Source organism: Komagataella phaffii, chromosome 3, assembly GCF_000027005.1.
Source record: "Komagataella phaffii GS115 chromosome 3, complete sequence".
Lineage (NCBI taxonomy): Eukaryota > Fungi > Ascomycota > Pichiomycetes > Pichiales > Pichiaceae > Komagataella > Komagataella phaffii.
Window position 1 is genome coordinate 730,347 of NC_012965.1, and position 23,100 is coordinate 753,446.

Below are 23,100 nucleotides of genomic sequence, written 5' to 3' on the forward strand. Positions count from 1 at the left end.
TTTTTGAATCATTTCCGGTGATTCATTTTGATGCTTAGAGTGAGTCATGGGTTCTTTATCCGCATTCTTCTTCGCGTCTGCTGTGCTTAATAATAGCCTACTAAAAATGTGGGGAGCCTCTTACCTTATGTCTATAAAAACAAGCACATGACTATGCCATCGCCTTCATAGTTGTTCTGCGGGTTTTTGCTTGTTTTATGACCGTAGAGACCAACCAATTTACATATCTACAGGGTAGCACATTCGATAAGAAAATGACGACATTATCGTTGAAGCAAACTGCATATGAATTCGTCGAAGGCATGACAGGTGACTACCACTACTTAAAGAACCTTGATGCTTCAGATTCAAATCTACGATACCTTAAAGATTATAGTTTTCCAACCTTGCAAGAGTTGAATCTTTCCAATTTATCCTACCTGAAGAAACTTGTGTCTGATGGAGATCAATTGAGCGGGTTGGAAAAGTTAACTGCTGATGGGTCCAATATCGAACTTATCGATATTAAGGGAGATGTCCTGGCAAGTATCTCCTGTTCGAACACAAAAGAGCTAAAAGCAATCAAAGGTGAACTGCCGGCGATTAACTATATCTATGCAGACAACTCCAGCTTGGAATCGGTATCCTTATTGCCATATGAAGACGAAAAATTTCAGTTCAAGAGAATGTTCTTTCTATATTTGGTCAACTGTCCCAATCTCATATCCTTTCAAAGAGGGCAGTATCCCAAGCTTCGGACTGTCGATTTAAGTAATTCCACGATACAAGTTCTTCATTCATCTCTTATAAAGCATCTTGGTGCTTTATACTTGGGCAACGCAACTATTAAAGAGTTTGTAATTGACGACAACGACAATGAAGATGAGCTCACCCTTCGGCAACTAAAAACTTTGAATTTATCAAATTCCAGGATCCCAACAAATATGACAGATTTTCTTTTAAGACATATTTTTAGAAAGAAGAGCAATCCCTGGGATAAAGAATGGTCGTCATTGATTTGGCAATCAGTCAATACAGATCAAGAGGTGCAAGAGGTCCAGAGTTTTATTAAGAGAATTCCACAGCTCAAAAAACTGGATATATCCAATTCATCAAAAGCAAACTCATTGCTGTCCAATCTAGTGTCTGACATTCCAGAGTTTTGGAACAGCTTAGAAGATTTGGATGTCTTCAATTCCAACACTGAGGGTTTTAACTTTTCAAACAGCAAATCATTGATTCACCTGGGTTGCAGCGATCCCGATGCAACTGTTTTGAAAGTTGACGACATGCCCGCCTTGAAGGCGCTGGATGTCTTGGGACCCTCTAACATTGAAACTGTAAAGTTATCCAACTGCATTAGACTCGAAAAGGTTGACTTCACTGGCTGCTACGCTTTGAAACGCTTTGAGTCAGACTCTTTGAGTCTTCTGCAATTGAAGTTTTCAAATAACTCATTGGAAACATGGTCCCTTAATGACTCCTCTATCAGAAGCATCACGTTAGAGAACAATACAGGTTTCAGAAGGCTAGAAGGAAATTTCCCGAATTTGGAAACGTTAGATATCAGTAATAGCGCTGTTGAAGTTATCAATATTCATGATGGTAGCAAATTGAAGAAGCTCAGCATTTTGAGAACTCGAAGTGTTGAAGAGATTCAAATTGATAATCTTTCAACACTACAAGAATTGCGCTATGACACCAAAGACGAAAAGAATACGAAAGCAGTAAAGGAGTTTGCAGATAAGATTTTATCAAAGAGGGAACCAAGTTTTACAGCCAAGGTACTCCAAAGAGTCCGCTTTGAACACAGGGGCTTATTCACAGGTGGGTTCAGGTTTTTTGATAGAAGAACTGAGGAACTGGTTTGCTGCTTTAAAGATATCAACATTTCCGAAAATAAGATCAATGCAAAATGTGGCATCTGTGAGGAAAACTACGAGGAAGGTCAGAAATGTCAGATTCTCTATTGCAAGCATGCTTTTCATACTGATTGCGTAGAACAGATGCTACAAATGGGTAACGATAGGTGCAGGCATTGCAACGATGAAATTGACATTGCCTCAGTAGGTCTAAGTAGCGATCCATTGCCCTTTAGATGGTTGTAAATTAAAATAATAAGGAGTAAACATGGTTCATGGAGTTTATAGTATTTAGTTTATATATATTGAATTACAAGTCATCCAACCAAGAACATTTTAAATATTGAAAAGAAAATCCCTAAAAGAAGACTCTACTTTTTTGTGGTAATGATTAATATCACGCTCTAGATCCAGCAAGATAGAATATAGGGTTTTAATGATTTGAAAAATGCAGAATCAAAAGTAGTGGCCTTTATAGTAGGCAGCGAAAAAAATTAATAGCTTTATCGCTCTATTGGCCAAATGGTAAGGCACCCGACTCCTAATCGGGAGACTGCGGGTTCGAGTCCCGTGTAGGGCGTAATTGTTATTCTTTTTTGCCTTTAACCAAATCATTATTTTTTCACTTTGAACCTGAAACTTTGTATTCTCTGTAACAATGTCGTAATACATTATATATCTACAATTTTATTCCGGATTTTCATTCGACTCTTGATGCTTTGGTGAACTTTTTTTAACAATCTCAGAACGGGTTTCCTGGTTCTTGCCTTTTGATAACCCGACGAAGCCATACGATTTTACCACCTGTGTCGATGCTGTATCGGTTTCTGGATTTATTGACGTAAGAGAGGTTACGCTGTTTGATTTCCTAAATGAACCGCCCCGATGTCTGTCTTGGTTTCTTGAGTGATCGTAGTTTGTCCTATGTTGGTTAGCTTCATCATTGGAGTGTGTGTATTGGGATTGTGCAGATCTGCCAATTCTGGGTCCAGAAGGAAAAAAATTGGCATTCCTTCCATTGGAGTAATTTTGATGATGATTGTTTAAACGTCTGTCCTTTCTATAACCCTGCTGTGCGCTATGAAACCCTCTGGTTTGTTGAGGTGGAGGAGGTTGGAGATCGGTGGTCTTTCTTTCTTCTTTAAACCGTTTTACATCAAGCTCATGGCTCTCTTCAAAGTCAGCTAATCTTTTGGTGGGAGCAGGATGTGGATGTGCCTTAAAATAGGGATGAGCCAATGCGTCTAGAGCATTAATTCTTTTCACAGGGTCAATTTCCAGCAGTGAAGCAAGCAGGCGGAGTCCTTCTGAACAAAGGTGCTTTCTATAATTCTGCTCTAAAGTTCTAGTATACCTTGCGGATACATAGTTATTATAACCAGGAAGCTTGTCTGCATTTGGGAAAGAAGTGGGGGTCAAAGGACCACAAAGGTTGAAGATTAAGTGCCCTTGATCTATCTCGGTTTTCCCTTCCAATATTGGTTTCCGTTTGAAGAGCTCAGCAAATATGCAACCAATTCCCCATATATCCACTGAAGTAGTATAGTTCTTCTCTCCTAGAACAAGTTCGGGAGGTCTATACCACCTCGTCACGACCAACCCAGTATATGACGCTAGCCCCATTCCAGTAGCACTGTCATAGCCACCAGGACCCCCGTTTGGCGTAGGCTTGGGACCATAGTATATTCTGGCTAATCCAAAGTCGGCAATTTTGACTATTCCCTGACTATCGATAAGAATATTGGAAGCCTTTATATCCCTATGAAAATAATGATTTTGATGAACGTAGTTAATGCCCTCCAGCATCTGGTAAACAATACCTTTGATTTGGCTTTGAGTCAAATGAACTCTTGGGTTGTTTAAGAGACCAGTCAAGTCAGACGCCATGTACGGCGAGACTGTGTAAAATATACCTGGAGACTCCTGTTTCTCTGGCTTTTCATAAATCATATCAACAAGTTGAAGGACGTTCTTGTGCTTGAGCTTTTTGAGGATAGACACTTCTCTGAACGAAGTAATTGGAAATCCATCTTTGCTATTTAGAACCATTAGTTTTTTCAAGGCACAAACCCTTCCAGTTCTTCTTTGAAGCGCCTTGGAAACTTCTCCAAAGGTTCCTTCACCTAATTTTCCAACTATTTTGTAGTCTCGCAAGGCACTTATCCCATAAAACCTCCTTTGAGGATAGCTTTTCTGCGGCGTGCTTCCCTGACTCATAGCTGGACTTTGTGAAAAAGAAGTGGGCCCAGAGGGTTGAGAAGTTGGAAAGCTTGGTAATAAAGCAAAAATAAAAGAATGTCTCTCTAATGATTTTGATTTCAAGATATAGTATGGTACACGTCCTTCAAAAAAATCAGGTTTAACAAAACGAACGTGACGAACAGTAACAGCTGGGAAAGGGTTTGAAAAGGAGTCAATGCGCAGAATGAGACACTAGTGCGTACTTATGGGTTTCTATGAAAGTACGATGTATAAACTCTTGGTTTTATTTATTCTTTTTTTGAGAACCCCTATCCAACATCTGACATCTAGCCAGCAATTGAAAGGAACCTAGTGATCCAACGATTCTTCATCAATGACGAAGCTGGTTCTCCAAGGCGAGTGATGAGGTTTCAAAAGTACTGCTGCAATCTTGCTCAACATAGCTGTTGAATAGTTGTTACCAGAAATGACGCTTCTTTTCCGTTGTATCATCAGCAATCTTCTAATTTTTTGCGACGTTTTGTACCAACAGTCTTCACTCCCAATCAAGTAGTTGCCTCAGCAGCATGCTAACTACTTTAGTATTCTTCTTGAGATTTTCAATCTGACACAATCCATGAAATATCGTCAAACAGACAAGAGAAATCAGACCGATAGTCATGGTGGCGCATACTGACAGAATTTGGGGCAATGTACTGAAGTATTCACCATGTCCAGTGTGAAATTGCTGAAACTGGCCGAGTTTCACGATGGCTTCATTCCCATAAATATGCAGCAGGTACGGGATCATCAGAATCAGTGCTTTAGTTACCATTGAAAACAGGTTGTGCAACGTGGATGATCTCTCAAAATGTTTCAGCAACATCTCCAGGTCAAAGGGTGCAAACGCATTTCGCAAGCTTACCATTTATAAGGTTTGTTTGATTATCAGAGCGGATTCAGGGCTACCTTGCTTCCATGCATAGAAACTTATTTTGGGCCTGCCACATAAAGGGGAGTGGAGGGGACCAGTCCACTATCGATGATACCTTGCGCGATCTTCCTGCCCTTTACGGAGAGCGCAGGTGGGGAAGAAAAGCTGAGAAACCGGACAAAGGATAAAGCTGGCAGCAAAATTCCATCCTTTACATCAATCAGGAACTAAGAGGGAACATAGTGCATTTCAGTATATAAACTATTCCTCAGATTTACTCTCAAAAGGTTTTAAATCTTTGGTGCCAGTTTCCCAGGATAAACCATCGTATGTAATAGTCTTGATAGCCTTTACGATATCTGCGACGCTGCCTCTGACTTGAGTGGTCGAATCTCTTTCTCTCAGAGTAACCGTTCCGTCAGCGATGGTATCAAAATCGATAGTGATACCAAATGGTGTACCGAGCTCATCGTTTCTAGCATATCTCTTACCGATCGATGCCCCAGAATCATCAACTTTGAAAGGAATCTTTTCTTTACGTAAAACTTGGGAGATTTCCTTCACAATGGGCTTGAACTCGGCATTGGTTTGCAAGGGAACAAGCAACACTTTGGTTGGGGCTACAATGGGTGGCAACTTCAACACACACCTGTCAGCATCATCGGGACGTGGGTAGAAAGCATGCTCAAAAATAGAATAGATTATACGTCCAATACCGAATGAAGGTTCGATCACGTTAGGAGTGTACTCTCTGATATGTTCAGTTCTAGTCCTTCTTTCAATATGAATCAGTGAATCATCCAACTCAATCTTCTCTTCAATACCTGGTATTTCAACCAGAATTTTACCATCTGTCGACAAATCTTTCTGTAGAGTTTCTAGTTCACACTCAGTTCTAGCAAGCAACCATTTTTCAACAGCGCCTGCATTCTTTCTGAACTTTGGCCCAAATTTTTTCTTCTCAATATCAATCTCCAGTCTGTCAACAGTAATTGGTTCCGGAAGCTTCTCTCTGACACAGAGCTTTTCATTAGTCCTTGCAGCATGTACGGATAAGTCATAAGCGGAACGATCAGCACAACCTACGCATTCAATCCAGCCGTAAGAGGTAAGCAGTTCCGCATCCCAGCAGTCTTGAGCGTAATGTGCCATCTCATTGTCCATATGTTGTCTAAATCTCAGTCTAGAAGGATCGACACCAATAGTAATTAAGAACTGGTAGATTCTAGCAATAAAATAACCCAAAGTTTCATTGTCAACCATCTTTTCAGAAACAGCCTCACCAATGGACTTGATGGCGCATTCTGTCTTACCTTCAATCTGAGTAGATTTAGATAAAAAGTTTAACTTGATATCCTTGACGAGATCGAACTTGGAATGAGATTTGTCTTCTGGATCCACGAAGTGCTCAATTTCTGCCATCAAAAATTCTCTTACTCTAAGCAGCCCTGCTCTAGGAGAAATTTCATTTCTAAATGACTTACCAATGGAAGCAGAGGCGAAGGGCATTTTCTCATTGTTGAAGTCGTACAACTTGCTAAAGTTCAAGAACTGACCTTGAGCAGTCTCTGGACGCAAGAAACCTTTCAGGTTACCGGATGGACCAATAGCGGTTTCAAACATTAGGTTGAACTCAATTGGGGGTTCCAATGGGTCACCGGTAGCAGGGTTCCCTATATTGTGCTTGACTATCAATTCACCCATTTCTTCACCAGAATAGCCATCGATTTTAGCCAAAATCTGTTCATACTCTTCCTTTACATCATCGTCCAGTTTGATAGCCTTGATTTCCTTGACCTTCTTCTTTCTCTTCTTATCGTCTGATTTTCCCTCAGAGACAACCTGACCTCTAGCCTCTTGGTCACCCTTTAATCTAGCTTCCAAAACTTCCTCAATCAAATGATCAGCTCTGAAAATTTCTCCAGTTTTCAAATCTCTGCACATCCAGTCTGAAAATTTATCAACATGGCCAGATGTCTTCAAGACTTCCAACGGAGTCAGCATGGTACAGTCAACTTCCAGCATATCTTCTTCTAAAATGAAGTGTTTTCTCCAAACATCAACGATATTGGCCTGAAAGGCACATCCTGGAGGACCATAATCATAAAGACCAGAAACACCACCATAAATTTCAAAAGCTGGTGCGAAGAAGAATCTTCGTTTCAAAACACTTTCCAACTTCTCTCTTGAAAAAGTGAAAGCTGTTGTCTCTTGCGATGTCATGTCCCTTACTTTTCTTTCCGAAACTGATTTTATAAATCTAGAATAGAATCTGTAACCTGTGAAAAGATTTTTTCTGAGCAAAGGGGTCAAAAGTGTACAGTTAAACAGTTTTGTTCTTTGCGACTAACAGCTGTCGTAGATGACTAGAAGAGAAAAAATACCCTCAAACCTAAGTGACAAATGAGTAAAACACGACTCTGCAGATATATCTAATATTCATAGTTTACCTGTATAACGATTACCTACCTACCTTTATAAAACGAGCTTTCTATGTATTCAAGACATGCAGCTCTAGCCTACCCCTTAAGGCTGAAACGTTGATTTTCTTCTGCAACATTTTTCAAGCCAGCGCAACGGGAGTTTTCTTGGCCTCTGGGTCGTCCTCGCTCACCACAGTATCGTCCCCATACTTCTTCCATGTATTATAGCCATAGTTAGTGTGGAGGTAGAAAGTGCTTCGGTCATAAGGAGTCAGCTTTTTTCCGTTCTTTAGTCTTTGCACTAGATCAGGGTTAGAGGTCCAAAATCTACTAGCCCCAATCAACGTTCTGTCGTTCGCATTGACATCCTTAATCAAAGAGGGAAATCCTGGGGTTGAAAGGTAGGCTCCAGAACGGACAACCACACCTTTCCAAATGTCAAGGACGAAATCATTGCTGGCAATACCCTTTCTTTGGGCCTCTTCTGCTGAGACGTCAGTAACACCACTCACTCTTGGTTCCACAATCGAAATGTATGCTAATCTGTTTCCCTGTTTTGCCCGTTTTTCAAGCTCTGAAAGGACGTATCCGTAGAGAACAATTGGATGAGGGTCGCCATTAACTCCAGCGGAACCTTGGACTTCTGCCCAAGGAGAAAGCCTGACTGCCAGCTTTTCAGCCCCAACGGTATCGATCAAAAGATCAATCACTTCAAGCAAAAATCTGGCTCTGTTTTCGATAGTACCTCCATATTGATCGGTTCGTTCATTCACACCTTTCCCTTGCAAGAATTGGTCGAATAGGTATCCGTGAGCACCATGTACTTCGATAAAATCAAATCCCGCAACTTCGACTGCCAGCTTCGCAGCTACAACATACTCTTTCTTGAAGTTCTCTATGTCCTCAATGGTAGCAGCCTGGATCTCAATGCCTGCCTCCTGGGCTGCCTTTTCACTGGCTTCACTTTCGTAAAAGGCGGATGGTCCTAACAACTTCAAACCATGTTCCTTAGCCAATTTTGGAGAAGCGACCCTTCCCAGATTCCACAATTGCACCGAAATGGCAGTATTGTTTTCGTGGACTTTGTCTGTAATAGCCCTCCAAGCCTTTGCCTGTCTCTCGGACCAAATACCAGGTGCTTGATCGTACAGGCCTCCCTGCTTGGAAACGAATGTTGCCTCAGTTATGATTAGACCTCCATTATCCTTTGAACGGTCACCATAGTACTGCAGTTGTAGCTGAGAGGGAATAAAATCAACAGTCGCTCTCCTTCTAGTGGTTGGAGCATAAGTGACTCGAGTTGTCAGGTTGACGTTACCAACCTTAATTGGCTTGAAAAGGTTTGTTTCTTTCAGATCAGAAACTGTCATCTCGCTTGAAGAATCAAGAGTTAGCACCGCAAAAAGTCAAGAGGTTCCTACCTTTATACGACAGGGAGGACTGCATTAGATCATTAGTAAGCTAAGTGATAACGTCTTTTCAGGTCAGAATTTACAATACCAGCGCCATACAGAGCGAGTTAAATTTGAAATTTGACTGAAGATAAGGGCATCAAGCGGAGAACCGTTAGCACAACCCAGGTGAAAGGTTCAAAGTCAATAACGCTATGACTGTTCAGATTCAGATTGGATCTTCCCGATTATGTGGCTTGGACCAAAAATAAAATGTTACGTAAGAACACTTTGGCCCACGCTTGAATGAATCGGGCGGTCTGGGGTTGATTGTGACTGCAAAGAAATTCCAAATCCAAATGGACTGACTATCAACTCATCAAAATGTCCTACCAGCCTTCGTTTTATTATGCTCCTACAATGATCTTAGTGAGCTGCCCTGAACAGCCTTCTCCTACTGTGTTATATTAACCGCGCAGGTTGTTTCATTTCCTGCACGCGTTTCTTTCAGGTCGTTTCTTTTAGGCGTCAGTAACTGAACTGAAAAGATAACCAGTTTCTGAATACCTCGCAACAGTGTAGCTGAGGAAATCCTTGAAATGGTCTACGAAGCACTAAAATATTGCTTTGATGGTCAAACTAATCAGGGACTCTGAAATCCTTGAATAAAGTACAACTCTATATGCATACAGTCTCATAGTCAATCTTTATAACATTTACCTACCTTTATAACATCTATACAGCCAAGAATTCCAAAATTGCTTTAGTTGAAATGGTGATTCATCGTCGGTAACACTGTTCAGGCCAGCGCAACGGGAGTTTTTTTGGACACTGGGTCGTCCTCGCTTACCACTGTATCGTCCCCATACTTCTTCCAAGTATTGTAACCATAGTTGTCATTGCGGTAGAAGGAGTTTCGATCATAATGGGTAAGCTTTTGCCCATTCTTCAATCTTTGTACTAAGTCAGGATTAGAGGTCCAATATCTGCCTGCACCAATCAATGTTCTATCGTTTGCATTGACATCCCTAATTAGCGTGGGGTATCCTGGGTTGGAAAGATAGGTTCCAGAACGCACAACCACACCTTTCCAGATATCAAGGACGAAGTCATTGCTGGCAATACCCTTTCTCTTGGCCTCTTCTGCTGAGACGTCAATAATACCACTCACTCTGGGTTCCACAATCGAAATGTATGCTAATCTGTTTCCCTGTTTTGCCCGTTTTTCAAGCTCTGAAAGGACGTATCCATAGAGAACAATTGGATGAGGGTCACCATTGACTCCTGCAGAACCTTGAAATTCAGCCCAGGGAGAAAGCCTAATTGCTAACTTTTCAGCGCCAACGGTATCGATCAAAAGATCAATCACTTCAAGCAAAAATCTGGCTCTGTTTTCAATAGTACCTCCATATTGATCGGTTCGTTCATTTACACCCTTCCCTTGCAAGAATTGGTCGAATAGGTATCCGTGAGCACCATGTACTTCGATAAAATCAAATCCCGCAACTTCGACTGCCAGCTTCGCAGCTACAACATACTCTTTCTTGAAGTTCTCTATGTCCTCAATGGTAGCAGCCTGGATCTCAATGCCTGCCTCCTGGGCTGCCTTTTCACTGGCTTCACTTTCGTAAAAGGCGGACGGTCCCAACAACTTCAGACCATGTTCCTTAGCCAATTTTGGAGAAGCAACTCTGCCTAGGTTCCACAATTGCACCGAGATGGCAGTATTGTTTTCGTGGACTTTGTCTGTAATAGCCCTCCAAGCCTTGGCTTGTCTCTCTGACCAAATACCAGGCACGTTCTCATATAAACCTCCTTGCTTGGAAACAAATGTTGCCTCAGTTATGATCAAACCTCCGTTATCCTTTGAACGGTCACCATAGTATTGCAGCTGTAGCTGAGAGGGAATAAAATCATCTGTTGCCCGGGTTCTAGTTGTTGGAGCAAAAGTGACTCGAGTTGTCAGGTTGACGTTACCAACCTTAATTGGCTTGAAAAGGTTTGTTTCTTTCAGATCAGGCACAGTCATCTTATTTAAAGTATCAGGAAATTACAGTGACTAACATAAAAGTTGAAGGGATACCGATCTTTATATACCACCGATGATAACATGGACCGCTTTTGATCATTAGTAAGCTATGGTATAACGTCTTTATGGGTTGGAATTAATAATACAAGCGCTATGCAGAACATTTATTTAATAATTCTTCAAGGACACGAAAACACGGGACTGATGATCGCAAGAACATCCGAATTGAAAGGCTCAACAGTTCATTACGGTCTAAACTGATTGAACTCAGCTACTTGTTCTTCCGTTCATCTGCACGTTCCCAAAATAAAATGATTACGTAATAAATCTTTTTACCGAGGTCCATGATTTGGGAGATCAAAGGGCGATGATGGCTAGAGATAGAGACTCCAAGTTCAAACGGAACAACCTATGAGGCTTCGTTTCAGGCGATACTTCCACAATAATTCAGGGGGTCGACCTTAACAATAAGGTGATCTGAATAATGCCTTTCAGTTGCGTTATTTTGTTAATAGACTGTGCGCGGGCGCGTGCAGTAATCAAAAGCTGTTAGTATTATCTTAGGTGCGTCCTTTAGTATTATTAATCAATTGAAAAAAATGCAGAGCTTGATCTATTTTCCAAGGATACTGAGTGTTAACTATGACATATACTAAGCTCCCTTATTGAAAGAATGATGAAAGACGTTGGCTGTAAATAAAAATTTGCACACTGTTCGATTTCCTCCTACTTGGCCAAATCGTAAACCGTTTAAAGATGGCGCATATGTAACTTTAATTCCCTGCATGAAGTCTATTTGCATGCACTTGAAACCTAAACTTAAACTTAGTAATCAACACTGAAAGCCCGGTCAATTCGTGCATCGTGAATAGTGGCTTAGCGATGCCCATTCCCAGCTTATTTGATGCTCCTACGCTATATCTAGACAAAGATTATCTGTGGACATTTCTGTGACTTTGTCATGTGCAAACAATAGCCACCTCTAGTAGTGGCTTTTTCGGTAAGCGGTACATATCAGAACAGGAATAGCACTGATTAGATACGAATGGAGCCCAATCGACAATTTTTCGGATTTTGCATTTGTAATCCACCGCTTCTGCTTAGAAATTAATGCGAGACACAGAAAAGATCTTTAACAGCTAGAATCCTCTAGTCCACAGACTAATTAATGCTTCAACAATCCAAGCGATCAGCCCGCTGCACGTTCTTTATAACCTCAGCAAACAGAGGACCTATAGTTTAACCAATGCCAAAAAGTGCGTTTCTTTCTGAAATCCTTTTCAACCAATAAATCTTACTTAAAAAAAGCTTCCAGTTTATTTTTCTCTCTCTTCTTGAATAGTTCAAAAGATTTCGATGCCTTCAAAATTTCATTTGAGATCATAGAATCAGTAGGAGTCAAGTCTTGAGCAGCTTTCAGAGCGTGTAAACCATTCTCAAAATCATTCAATGCAATTTGAGCCAATCCTTTTCTGAAAAATGCTTTAGCTCTATCCTTATCAGTTATCGCTTGGTTGTCCTCCATCTCCAATAAATATTCGGCATAATCTCTCGCTCTAGAGAACTGTCCTAGTCGGTAATAAACAAGACTAAGGTTCAAGTACAATTTCTTTTTCAATGCTAGGAACCTGTTGTATAACTGGGGGCTTTGATCTTGGTCGGGGGAGAATTCATTGAGATAACGATAAGACTTTTTGTACTTGAATAAAGCATTTTGGATCTGATTTTGTTTGAAAAGCAGACTTCCAGATTCTTTTATTATCTCGACAGCTTCCAATGCCTTTTCAAGAGAATCTTTGTCAAAATTGTCGTCATCGTCAGGATATTCCTCAAAGACATCTCCCCCGATTTGACTGTTAGAGCAATTGAAAACAGGAACAGGATCTCCTTCTTTCCACTCTCCACACGCCACTATGACCACTGGCTGAAGCGGGCTGTTGTTTTCCTTGGTCGTGTCAACTTTTTCAATGTCTCTCACTACAGATTTCCCATGAACTACAGATCCAAATGCGGTGTGCTTCCCTTGAAGATGTGGGCAGGGGTAAGTTGTAATGAAAAACTGAGAACTGTTACTATTGGGGCCGCTGTTGGCCATTGCCAAAACGAAAGGACGGTCAAATTTACTTACTGGATTATTGTCCAGCGCTTCGTCATCAAACTTTCCATAGATAGGGCCCTTTTCGTTGTTACTCAAATCATTAATGTAAGTGGAAACCCCTCCACCACCCACCTGTTCCTGATTGAATGAATCGTCCCTGCCAAAAACAAGATCACCGGCCTGGACAATAAAATTTTTCATGATTCTGTGGAACCTTATTCCTTGATAGGTTAACTTTATATCTCCATACTCTTTCGAATGAAAAGTCTTTCCCACTTGGTTGCACAAATTCAAAAAATTAGTGGAAGCCAATGGACAGTTAACATTGTCAAGCTGCAAAACTATTCTGCCAATCTTGCTGCCTCCGATAGTGACATCTAGAAAGGCAAACATTTGCGATTAAACCCTTCAATCTACAATCCTTGTAGAGAGAGATGATCCTTCAGCTCGCGCAAGATTTCCTGGTAGCCCCCCGTATCGGATTTCTTTCCAGACTCTAGCCAGTAAGGAAGCGAAAAGTAAGCAACTTCGGAGAGACTCGTTTCTCCGTCTTGAGTATATTTTACTTGATTACCTATCAACGCTAGACATTCCTACCCAGAAATATCCTAGCATGTTGGGAAGGAGAAGGTTTCACGCCGCTGCAAGGAGGCTGAATGTTCATGCTGTCCACCAACAGTTCACGTCCCCACCAGATCTACAATATAGACAATCTGTGATGAAAGCAAGGACAGATTGCACCGAGATGTTGAACAAGTTTGACAAGTCAAGTTACCTATTGGCTCATTACATTCCAGAACCTGCAAGAGATACCTGGATGGCGATACGATGCTTTCTATTGGAAGTGAACAAGATATCAGATTCCAATACAAGAGCCAACAGTCAATTCCGAGCTAATGTGGGGGTTGGCCTACTTGACGTCAAATTCAAATTTTGGGAGGAATTACTTCAAAAAGTGTTTCTAGGCGGGTACCAGAAGCCTTTGGGTGAACCGGTGGCTACTTTGTTACGGGATGGTATCAACAAAGAGTTAAACTTGGACATTGGCATGTTTCAACAGATATTGACATCTAGATTGCATTACTTGAAGAACACTTCTAAGTTAGGGTTCAAGAACATGGATGAAGTTTGTTCCTATGGCGAAGGCATTTATTCACAGAGCAATTATTTAACACAGCGATTACTATTATCACCTAACATCTCCCCATCTGCTGTTGAACTATTGGAGCAGGCCCCGTTCCTAGAGACAAATTTAACTGAAGTGGCGGCCCATCTAGGTCAAGCGACAGGGGTTGCCACTATGTTGATAGGATTAAAGTATTATGCTACAACACAAAATCATATTCCCCTGCCGTTGGACTTGATGGCCAAGCATGATTTGTCACAGGAACAGCTTTTGAGGCTTTTCCATGGATACCTGGAGGGTTCTGATTTGGCAAGAGCCTCGGACCAACTATCTAATGTGGTATTCGACGTTGCAACAACTGCCAATGACCATATTCTTACAGCACGTCAGAAGTTTGACCAGCTGAAACAGGACATCTGTCAGGTGTTGGACGTGGACCAGGCACACAATGAGTTTCTGCAATCTAGGGCCCAAAATTGGACTAAAAAAGTGCCTGATGTTCTCTACGTTCCATTCATGTCATCAATTCCCACTCAGTTATATCTATCCAAGCTGGAAAAGTACAATTTTGACATCAACAATGGTAACCTTCAGAGCAAAGATTGGAAACTTGCTTGGAAAAGTTACTCCAACTACTCAAGGAGATCGATCTGATATTGATGAGGTAATCAATTTCTTCATAGTAACCGTTTTCGCGACGATAGATAGACATGAATACGTGAAAGTCCAGGGTAAGGTACCCCTATAAATACATATACACACACCTCAATTCCCCTCTGATCCTCTATGAACTCTGGCATTGTGTTCCAGAAACCTATGGAAGACAACGATGATTCTAAAAAGGCTACTCTTAGCAACAAAAACACTCAAGTGGTGTCTGCTTCGACAGCTGGGATCAGAGCTGTTCTAGTCCAATTTAGTTCACTGTACCTGAGGACACCAGCCAAACTGTTTCGTCCCACTCGTTTTGACTACATGGCACCAATACGCATCTTCTTTGGAGCTCATTTGAAAGGTAAACCTTACAGCCCATTTTCCCACTCAAATCCAGCTCTATTGTTACGAGCCGTCAAAACCCATGGTTGGGAGTTGATACCAAACAAGGTCCTGCCACCATTGGTAGCCAATTCTGTGATGGGAATTGTACTTTACACAACGTATTTATCATGTTTGCAGTCATATACTGACGGTCAAGAGGGCAGATCGATAGCAAATCCAAGACTAGTGGATGTATTTCGAGCTGGGTTTCTAGCTGGAGCTGCGCAGTCATTGGTAGCTGCCCCAATTGATGCAATATATGCCCGATCTAATGCCTCCGAGATTATTGGGGGCAAGAATGACAACTTATGGATTTACGGTCTTCATAAACTAAAAACTAGTGGTTTTCTGGGGGTATTTGCTGGCTACTCCTTGAGTCTGGTCAAAGAAAGCACATCCTTTGCTATATATTTCACAACATTCGAAGCCATTAAGAATAGAGGTTACAGGATAACCGAGAACACTATGGAGAGAATTGATAGGATGAAAAATAGTCTTCTTGGAAGGCCCCAAGGTGACACAGTGAAAACGAAAAGTGAAAATATCCTGAGGACGACTTTTATTCTTTTGGCTGGTGCTAGCGCTGCATGTTCGTTACTAGCCGTTCAATACCCATTTTCTAAAGTTCAGTCAATACATTTAGCAAGGTTGGAAGCGTTGGATATTTTCAACGAGAACTCCTGGGATAAGAAAAGTAAATTCCGTCTATATTACCGATCATACTTAGATACATTCCACCAGTTGGTGAGCTTACATGAGAAGTCTAAACTATCTTGGACCCGCTGGTTTTATAAAGGGTTCGTTAGGAATGCGTTAACTACCATTCCAGCAACATCCGTGGGGCTTCTGGTGTTTGAAATACTGCGTCAAAAATTGAGCGATGAAATTGAAGATCGATTCAGTTGAATCGCCCGAAACAATTGATCCCCTGTACATACTTGTAATTTACCTCAGAATATTTTGGTAAGCTTCCCACCCAGCTTTTCTATACCGTTCACCTTCTTTTAAGGGATCTCTGCCCTTGCCAAACAAACCACGACCTACGATTATGATGTCAGTGCCAGTGGAAAATACTTGACTCACTGTTCGATATTGTTGGCCTAGAGCATCACCAGTGTCATCCAAACCAACACCTGGTGTCATAATAATCCAATCGAACCCTTCATCTTGTCCTCCCATAGAATTTTGAGCAATAAACCCAATGACGAATTCCTTGTCTGATTTTGCAATTTCTACAGTTTCTTCGGTGTACTTACCATGGGCAATTGATCCCTTTGACGACAGTTCAGCCAACATCAATAGTCCCCTTGGTTGATCTGTTGTCTCAGTGGCTGCCTCCTTTAGACCCTTTACAATTCCACTACCAATGACACCATGAGCATTTGTAATATCTGCCCATTGTGCAATCTTGTAGACACCTCCTTGATATTGATGCTTGACAGTGTTGCCTATATCAGCAAACTTTCTGTCCTCAAAAATTAAAAACTTGTGTTTCTTTGATAGTTCCAATAAAGGCAGAATAGTTCCATCATACGTGAAGTCATCAATTATGTCGATATGAGTCTTGGCCAAACAGATAAATGGGCCCAATTTATCTAGAAGCTCCAATAATTCTTTAGTTGTTCTCACGTCGACTGATGCGCATAGGTTACTCTGTTTCTGTTCCATAAGCGCAAACAGTCGTCGTGCCACAGGTGATTGATGAGTATTTGCTCTCTCGGCATAACTGCGAGCCATTGTCTAGGTATCTATCCCTTTGATCAGGTTGATGTTAACTCATTAGAGTGGATCAATGCGAAGGATAGGTGCGACGTGTACCGTCCAAAAAACTTTTTTCTTCAATCTTGACAAAAACTGGTAACAGAGAGAGCAAGTGCTAACTCTACCCCAACCAAGTACATCACAAAATGGACGCATTGAACGCTAAAGAACAACAAGAGTTCCAGAAACTCGTTGAACAAAAACAAATGAAAGACTTCATGCGTCTTTACTCCGATTTGGTTAGCAAATGTTTTACAGACTGTGTCAATGATTTTACATCTAACAAGTTGACTTCTAAGGAGGAAGGCTGCATCAACAAGTGTGCAGAAAAGTTCCTCAAGCACAGTGAGAGAGTTGGTCAACGTTTCCAAGAACAAAACCAACTTATGATGCAACAGCTAAGACGTTAACCCCATATTTTTGTACATAAAGTTCATTGTCCAGGACTAATCCAGACTTTCTCTGAACAGCTCTATAATCTTAGTAGTTTCTTCCATCATTTCAATCGTTAGCTTCGAAACATCACTGTCTTCATCGTTATAGATGATGGCATTTGTAAACATGATCTGTAGAACTTTAGTCAATTCGTCAAAGGTGGTTATCTCCCCATTTCTGCAGTGCTTGAGAATGGTCTTCAGATCTTGAGGTTGTTTAACAATCTTGTAATATTCAGGCTCCTCAGATTTGTTCACGGGTGCCAAAAAGGTAGACGCAAACCTATTAGAGGAGATTTGGGAGATAAGATTTGATGCAATTGTTTGGAACTTTTTGATGGACTTTTGTGTATCCTCTTTCTTCTGTCTTTTAGATGGAGAGATCTCTTGTTCTGATTCATCTGCATCATGGGAACGTTTTCGTTCAGATTCTTTAGAAGGAGATTCTCGGTCAAGCAAACTCTTGTCATCAGTAGTTTCCACACTCAACTTTTCTTCTGCCCGTGATTCTTCTGGTTGACCCTCCTGTTCCTCCGGGCTTTCCTCTGTAGCATTTGCCTCCTGATTATTGTCCTCCTCTTGAGACTTTTCTGGGCTAGATTCACCATTAAGTGTCTCACTGATTACTTCACTAGATTTTTCCTTACTGGAAGAATCACCATCAAAGTCGTTATCTATGGGTTTCTTCTCACCAATTGCCTGATCTTGCTTAGTCCTATCAGCAACCATCTGTTGGTCACTGTCGGTAGTTTCAGTTGGTTGTATTCCAGAATTGAAGGTTGAATCGACTAATTCTTCTTTCTCGGAATGATTTTCCTCCGTCTTTTCAGATAGATCTGACTTTTCACCAATTTCGTCATCTGCTTTCTCTGACTTGACATCAATATCATGTTGTTGTTCTATTTGGCTTTCTGCTGTACTTTCAACTTTCTTCTCAGTATTCTCATCTTTTGTGTTTTCCGTCTCCTCAAGCTCCTTAACAGGTTCCTCATTTTTGTTCTCTTTGTGCTCTTCAGAAGTGTCTTCCTCTTTCAAAATTTCCGCCTGTTCCATATTCTCTTCCTCCTTACTGCCATTGGAAAATTCACCACCAGTGCTCAGTTCACTTTTAGATGGTTCCTTTGGAGCTGGGCTCTTCTCATCTTCATCTTGCTGCTCCTCCTGAGGCTCATCCACTTTGTAATCTTTCCTGGCGGTTTCCGCTTCTTCAGGTTTATTGTCTTCAACTTCATCTATAGACTCATCCTCATCCTCTTTCAATACTTCTGAGGCAATTACTTTCTCTTTTTGTGTCCTTAATAGGTGATATTGCGCCTCCAAAGCTGCTACTTCTCTCAGAGTTGTGTTTTTGTAATGGTTTAAGACTTTAATAAGTCGATCCTTTATCGTATTTATGCTGATAGTTTCTGAAATCTTGAACACATTAGTCGAAATAGGAATCAATGCTTGGCCACCATTTTCTGAAAAGAATTCGTTGATTATTTCGACAATCTGCTCGCCACTAATCACTTGGCTAGTCTGGTTATCCTTATGAACTTTTTGTGTGTCTATCTGACATAGATCGTAGGCTGGATCTATCAACGGACTAGCGTTTATGTTTGACCGAAGTTTATCCATATCAAGAGTGATCTCCTTCTCCTGTCTTTGATACGATTGTATATACAAAGAGTGTAGATTCTGTAATGTTATTACCTTATACAGCACCGGTAAGGCCGTCATTGTGCCACTAATGATTTGTATTCTCTATTTCTGGGTGGGTGCTTTTCCAACAAAATATGTAATCCTCGAAATAACTACTGTACACTTTACCTGTTTACAACTCACTACTCCACGCTATGAAAACTGAACCCACTGGAAATGGGGGATTAGCAGGCCTGAGCGCAATTAAACTTCCGACGTCTTTCCCACTAGTTCCAGAGGCTCAACAGGAATTATCGAAAGTCAATCTCTATGATACCCAGTTCAGATCAATGGTTTCTAGATACACGGATCAGCTAGAACAAACTGCCTCCAAGTTCATCTCCAATAAGCTAGAAATGGAGGCACTCCAACTAATCGATGATCCCTTGGAAAAGGTTAGAGAAAGTATACAGAAAGATTGTAAGAACCTCATCGATGAGTTCACCAGTTCTGGAAGAAAAATCACTGAAGAAGAGTTAGAACGATCAAGATATCAGGTGGCGCTGACTGCTATCAAGGCGCAAAAAAGAATCAACTACAGAGAATCGGCTGAGGTCAGCTTGGATAATCTGGACGTGTTGAGAGATCAAAGAGAGGAGATTAGTTGTGCTGATCAATTAGAATCGCTATTGTCCACATTGGAAGTTGATTCAGCAACTTTTGAGACCGCAAACAACAGATTACAACTGCTACAAGAACATTTATTTGTGACGCTGAATCCTGAATCTGAACTTCCAGATGCAGAGGATGACGACGTGGCAATTTCAGGGGGTAAGGTTAGTCTAATTTGTCCTATATCTAAACGGCCGATGAAAAACCCCGTCAAGATAACGGTGTGCGGCCACTGTTTCGAAAGAACTCATATTTTAGAGTTCTTGCAACAATCTCAAGGTTCTGGCTTTTGTCCCGAGTGTAGAACGTTATTCAAGAAGCAAGATCTAATTGACGATGATTTGATGAAACTAAGATTGGAGGCTCATAATAGAGACCTTCTAATTCTACAATACAGGGAGAAAAAGTCCAGCCAAATTGGCAAGAAGGAAAATGGAACATAAATCATATTTCACTGCACCCAGTTAGTTTTCAATTCTTCCGTGATGGCCTTCTCCCTTCCTTTTTTTGCAACTTGCGCATCCATTTGGTCTTTCAATTGATGACATCCATTCACAGCGACTTCGAAAACCTTAGCCAGTCTATCCTGTGGTAGCCTGGTTTCCGACAGTACTAATGACAGCTTTTTGGTCTTACCAACGACTCCGATTGTTACAGAGGACAGATCTTGCTCCTCTAATCTGTTTAAATCTAACAGGATTTGGTTATCAAACACGCCGGCCGACACGGCAGATATATAATCGTAAAGAGCAATCCCGGCATCTACCAAAGCTAATGTTATAGCATTACAACAAGCAGCTAGTAATCCACCATCTTGGGCCAGTACTCTGACGTTAACTTCAATTATTGTGCGAGGATAATTCTTCAAAATCACCACTTGTTCGAATGTATTCTTCAAAATAGTGCTTAGTTCTTGGATTCTTCTGTCATTACGTGTGACTTTCCTTCTTTCTGTTGTACTGAAGGGTGATACATGCAACTTGATGTCTAGTGATCCCTTTTGGGTGTTCATTTGAGACCTCGTAGGTTCATGGGGACCATTGAGTAGACACACAATTTTTGTATTTCCAGCTTCCACATAAGCAGACCCATCTGCTACAATTGGGTGGGTGTTTATACGACAGTAGAACCTTCTCAGTTCATTCCATCTTCTACCGTCTACTCTGAGACCTTCTGGAGAGTATAGTTCCATTTCAAGGGAGAAATTTTCTTGAGCGCGCGATGTTGAAGATATTAGGCAAGATGAACTGAGGTCTTCAAGGACATGAGATTACGGAAATTTGCATTGATGATATTTATAGTGTGGCATATCAGGCTGGATCCCGTCTAACGTATCTTTCTGCGTTATCTAAGCTTTTTCTCCTTATCTTGATCTGCCTCGCTGAGCGACTTCGTTCTTTTTACAAAAAGCCCAGTAAGGTATATATTTCCAGCAAAGAACAAACTAGCCGCTCCAAAAAGCTGTGGATAGAAAGTACTTCTTCCTTTGAACTCCAATTGGTAAGCGAAATAAAGCCAAAGACCCTGCGAAGCTGACCAGATAACTAAACCGGCCCATTCGGGCCATTGTTTCCAACTGCTGTATTGTCTCAAATAAAAGGGAAGCAAACAGAGGTACCAGACGAAATATTGGGAAGTGATGACTTTGTTGAACAGGACAAAGACAAATGTCTGAATAAAAAAGGTTGATGTGACATCTTTTTTGGTCAAATACCAAGGAATCAGTACGGCTGAAAACCCTAATTGAGGAATGAAAGCCCATTTCTCAAAACTAAGTAGATCTCCCTTGAGCCCTTGATGCTCCAAAGAAGAGACGAAATACAATGCAGTGTTGTAAAGGGAAAAGTTATGCCTGTGATCAATTCGAATGAAATGGTAAATATAAGTTTCTCGCAAAAAAGCCATCCCATATAGATGGAACATTAGAACTGTTAACGAACTAAACGTAAAGCCAGCAACACACACCAAGTATATGGCATCCTTTGTAAAATATTGACTCATTTCTTTCATTCCTTTCACAACCTTTCCATCCCGACTCAAAAACACAATCATTGTGGGCAAATAGATAATTGGATAGATTTTCAGGTGAATTGATAACCCCAGTGCTAGTCCACAGGCAAATATATTTCCCTTCAGTAACGAATAGATTGAGGCTAGGACCAATGCACTCAAAATGGACTCGGAGCTTCCTCTGCTGCTAATTGTGATAACCATTGGATTCAGTAGCCATAAACTTGCGAGAACCAATCTGTTTCTCTCTCTTGTCTTTGTCAACTCCAGGATTCTAAGAATCAGAATTCCAGTGAGCAAATCAAAGAGCATAAACAATACCTTACCAAATTGAAAATAGAATCCCCCCAAGGTTGTTGGGAGTAGCAAAAGAGCTAGCAATGGAGTATACCTGTAGGTTTCTCTAGCATAGGGCGATCTGTCATTAGCGATAAATTTGGCGGCATCTGTAAACACGTAGTAATCAATGTCTGTATATTTTACCTCCAAATGAGAATCTTGATACAGTCCATAAATGAAAAACCCCACACGAAGAAGTATCCCTATCGTCAGTAAGTTCCTAGAGTTAATTTCCATTGAATTGATCAGGTGGAGAGCTACTAATGTTAAGGATAGTTAAAGCGCGAGAAAAAAGTATCAGGAGGAACAGTGATAGTCATCTCTAGACTGAGAAATTACTCTAATAGCTTTAATCTACAAAATTAACGTACAATGGCCCCTTAGGTTGAACATTCACACAAATATTAGAGAATGAGTAAGTCATTAATTTGGGACGTGTCGCCAAATGCTTATTACTTTAACTATGTCGAAGTAGCGGTGCCAGTACCAGTACCTGGCGCAGTAGGCTTCTTCTTTTTTGGCTTTTCATCGACCTGTTCCACTTTGACTTCGGTTAGCCCGTCCTTTTCTAACAACTCCAAGATATATTGTTCAACCTCATCACCAACATCACCTTGAATGATAATTTCATCCTTCTTCTCCAGATTCTTAGTTACTGAAGCCCCGGTGGCAAATTTTGACGCAAAAGTCTTTGCCAACTTCTTCATGTCAATATTGAAAACTTCTAGGCCAGATATGGCAATGACTTGCTTCCTCTTAGTTCTAGCAATCTTTTTTATCAGGACTTTAGATGCCAGCTTTTGCTGTAATTCTCTCTCTTGTTTCTTCTCCTCCTTTCGACGCTTCTTCTGCAAATCCTGGGAAATCTTTTCTTCTTTTTCCAACGAAAGAGACGAAGTGGCAGCTGCAAGGGCATCTGCACTGTAGAGACTTTGAAATAGCTGAGGATGTTCCTTTTCCAACCATGCTTTACATTTGTTGAACGTTCCACCAAATTCGCAGTACTCCGGAGGAAATGAGCAAACTTCACAGTATATGACTTCTTTAGGGGCAATTTGAACTTCCGACATTGTGGGATAGCTGTAAGGAGATGGTCAGGGAAGAGAGGAAGAAAGATTTAAAAAACGAGGTAGTGATGAATCTCCTTTCCAGGATCATCCTAGGGGGCAGATTTGAAGGATTCGCCGCACAAACTCAATCCCT

The 23,100-nt window shown here is 41.0% G+C and overlaps 16 protein-coding genes across 16 annotated transcripts; 5 read left to right on the forward strand and 11 right to left on the reverse strand.

Annotated features, from left to right (window-relative positions):
- Positions 1 to 197: 197 nt before the first annotated feature.
- PAS_chr3_0374 (Hypothetical protein) lies at positions 198 to 2,087 on the forward strand (the record flags this gene model as incomplete). Its single annotated transcript, XM_002492551.1, has 1 exon — positions 198 to 2,087. One exon carries the CDS (start codon positions 198 to 200, stop codon positions 2,085 to 2,087), a length of 1,890 nt encoding a protein of 629 aa, XP_002492596.1.
- A 441-nt stretch (positions 2,088 to 2,528) lies between these two features.
- On the reverse strand, positions 2,529 to 4,058 carry PAS_chr3_0375 (Cyclin (Bur2p)-dependent protein kinase that functions in transcriptional regulation; the record flags this gene model as incomplete). The annotated part of the gene is made up of 1 exon (XM_002492552.1): positions 2,529 to 4,058. The coding sequence occupies one exon, from the start codon at positions 4,056 to 4,058 to the stop codon at positions 2,529 to 2,531; it is 1,530 nt and encodes a 509-aa protein (XP_002492597.1).
- A 520-nt stretch (positions 4,059 to 4,578) lies between these two features.
- PAS_chr3_1183 (uncharacterized protein) lies at positions 4,579 to 4,950 on the reverse strand (the record flags this gene model as incomplete). The annotated part of the gene is made up of 1 exon (XM_002492553.1): positions 4,579 to 4,950. The coding sequence occupies one exon, from the start codon at positions 4,948 to 4,950 to the stop codon at positions 4,579 to 4,581; it is 372 nt and encodes a 123-aa protein (XP_002492598.1).
- Positions 4,951 to 5,217: 267 nt separating this feature from the next.
- Positions 5,218 to 7,179, reverse strand: PAS_chr3_0376 (Cytoplasmic and mitochondrial glycyl-tRNA synthase; the record flags this gene model as incomplete). The annotated part of the gene is made up of 1 exon (XM_002492554.1): positions 5,218 to 7,179. One exon carries the CDS (start codon positions 7,177 to 7,179, stop codon positions 5,218 to 5,220), a length of 1,962 nt encoding a protein of 653 aa, XP_002492599.1.
- A 340-nt stretch (positions 7,180 to 7,519) lies between these two features.
- PAS_chr3_1184 (uncharacterized protein) lies at positions 7,520 to 8,749 on the reverse strand (the record flags this gene model as incomplete). The annotated part of the gene is made up of 1 exon (XM_002492555.1): positions 7,520 to 8,749. The coding sequence occupies one exon, from the start codon at positions 8,747 to 8,749 to the stop codon at positions 7,520 to 7,522; it is 1,230 nt and encodes a 409-aa protein (XP_002492600.1).
- An 820-nt stretch (positions 8,750 to 9,569) lies between these two features.
- On the reverse strand, positions 9,570 to 10,799 carry PAS_chr3_0377 (Widely conserved NADPH oxidoreductase containing flavin mononucleotide (FMN); the record flags this gene model as incomplete). Its single annotated transcript, XM_002492556.1, has 1 exon — positions 9,570 to 10,799. One exon carries the CDS (start codon positions 10,797 to 10,799, stop codon positions 9,570 to 9,572), a length of 1,230 nt encoding a protein of 409 aa, XP_002492601.1.
- Positions 10,800 to 12,093: 1,294 nt separating this feature from the next.
- PAS_chr3_0378 (Peptidyl-prolyl cis-trans isomerase (cyclophilin)) lies at positions 12,094 to 13,290 on the reverse strand (the record flags this gene model as incomplete). Its single annotated transcript, XM_002492557.1, has 1 exon — positions 12,094 to 13,290. One exon carries the CDS (start codon positions 13,288 to 13,290, stop codon positions 12,094 to 12,096), a length of 1,197 nt encoding a protein of 398 aa, XP_002492602.1.
- Positions 13,291 to 13,510: 220 nt separating this feature from the next.
- Positions 13,511 to 14,677, forward strand: PAS_chr3_0379 (Hypothetical protein; the record flags this gene model as incomplete). Its single annotated transcript, XM_002492558.1, has 1 exon — positions 13,511 to 14,677. One exon carries the CDS (start codon positions 13,511 to 13,513, stop codon positions 14,675 to 14,677), a length of 1,167 nt encoding a protein of 388 aa, XP_002492603.1.
- A 132-nt stretch (positions 14,678 to 14,809) lies between these two features.
- On the forward strand, positions 14,810 to 15,967 carry PAS_chr3_0380 (Hypothetical protein; the record flags this gene model as incomplete). Its single annotated transcript, XM_002492559.1, has 1 exon — positions 14,810 to 15,967. The coding sequence occupies one exon, from the start codon at positions 14,810 to 14,812 to the stop codon at positions 15,965 to 15,967; it is 1,158 nt and encodes a 385-aa protein (XP_002492604.1).
- Positions 15,968 to 16,006: 39 nt separating this feature from the next.
- PAS_chr3_0381 (Orotidine-5'-phosphate (OMP) decarboxylase) lies at positions 16,007 to 16,798 on the reverse strand (the record flags this gene model as incomplete). The annotated part of the gene is made up of 1 exon (XM_002492560.1): positions 16,007 to 16,798. One exon carries the CDS (start codon positions 16,796 to 16,798, stop codon positions 16,007 to 16,009), a length of 792 nt encoding a protein of 263 aa, XP_002492605.1.
- Positions 16,799 to 16,968: 170 nt separating this feature from the next.
- On the forward strand, positions 16,969 to 17,232 carry PAS_chr3_0382 (Mitochondrial intermembrane space protein; the record flags this gene model as incomplete). Its single annotated transcript, XM_002492561.1, has 1 exon — positions 16,969 to 17,232. The coding sequence occupies one exon, from the start codon at positions 16,969 to 16,971 to the stop codon at positions 17,230 to 17,232; it is 264 nt and encodes an 87-aa protein (XP_002492606.1).
- A 36-nt stretch (positions 17,233 to 17,268) lies between these two features.
- PAS_chr3_0383 (Hypothetical protein) lies at positions 17,269 to 18,975 on the reverse strand (the record flags this gene model as incomplete). Its single annotated transcript, XM_002492562.1, has 1 exon — positions 17,269 to 18,975. The coding sequence occupies one exon, from the start codon at positions 18,973 to 18,975 to the stop codon at positions 17,269 to 17,271; it is 1,707 nt and encodes a 568-aa protein (XP_002492607.1).
- A 116-nt stretch (positions 18,976 to 19,091) lies between these two features.
- Positions 19,092 to 19,991, forward strand: PAS_chr3_0384 (Hypothetical protein; the record flags this gene model as incomplete). Its single annotated transcript, XM_002492563.1, has 1 exon — positions 19,092 to 19,991. The coding sequence occupies one exon, from the start codon at positions 19,092 to 19,094 to the stop codon at positions 19,989 to 19,991; it is 900 nt and encodes a 299-aa protein (XP_002492608.1).
- An 8-nt stretch (positions 19,992 to 19,999) lies between these two features.
- On the reverse strand, positions 20,000 to 20,740 carry PAS_chr3_0385 (3'-to-5' phosphorolytic exoribonuclease that is a subunit of the exosome; the record flags this gene model as incomplete). Its single annotated transcript, XM_002492564.1, has 1 exon — positions 20,000 to 20,740. One exon carries the CDS (start codon positions 20,738 to 20,740, stop codon positions 20,000 to 20,002), a length of 741 nt encoding a protein of 246 aa, XP_002492609.1.
- A 152-nt stretch (positions 20,741 to 20,892) lies between these two features.
- PAS_chr3_0386 (Glycosylphosphatidylinositol-alpha 1,4 mannosyltransferase I) lies at positions 20,893 to 22,134 on the reverse strand (the record flags this gene model as incomplete). The annotated part of the gene is made up of 1 exon (XM_002492565.1): positions 20,893 to 22,134. The coding sequence occupies one exon, from the start codon at positions 22,132 to 22,134 to the stop codon at positions 20,893 to 20,895; it is 1,242 nt and encodes a 413-aa protein (XP_002492610.1).
- A 224-nt stretch (positions 22,135 to 22,358) lies between these two features.
- PAS_chr3_1185 (uncharacterized protein) lies at positions 22,359 to 22,967 on the reverse strand (the record flags this gene model as incomplete). Its single annotated transcript, XM_002492566.1, has 1 exon — positions 22,359 to 22,967. One exon carries the CDS (start codon positions 22,965 to 22,967, stop codon positions 22,359 to 22,361), a length of 609 nt encoding a protein of 202 aa, XP_002492611.1.
- Between the last annotated feature and the right edge of the window lie 133 nt (positions 22,968 to 23,100).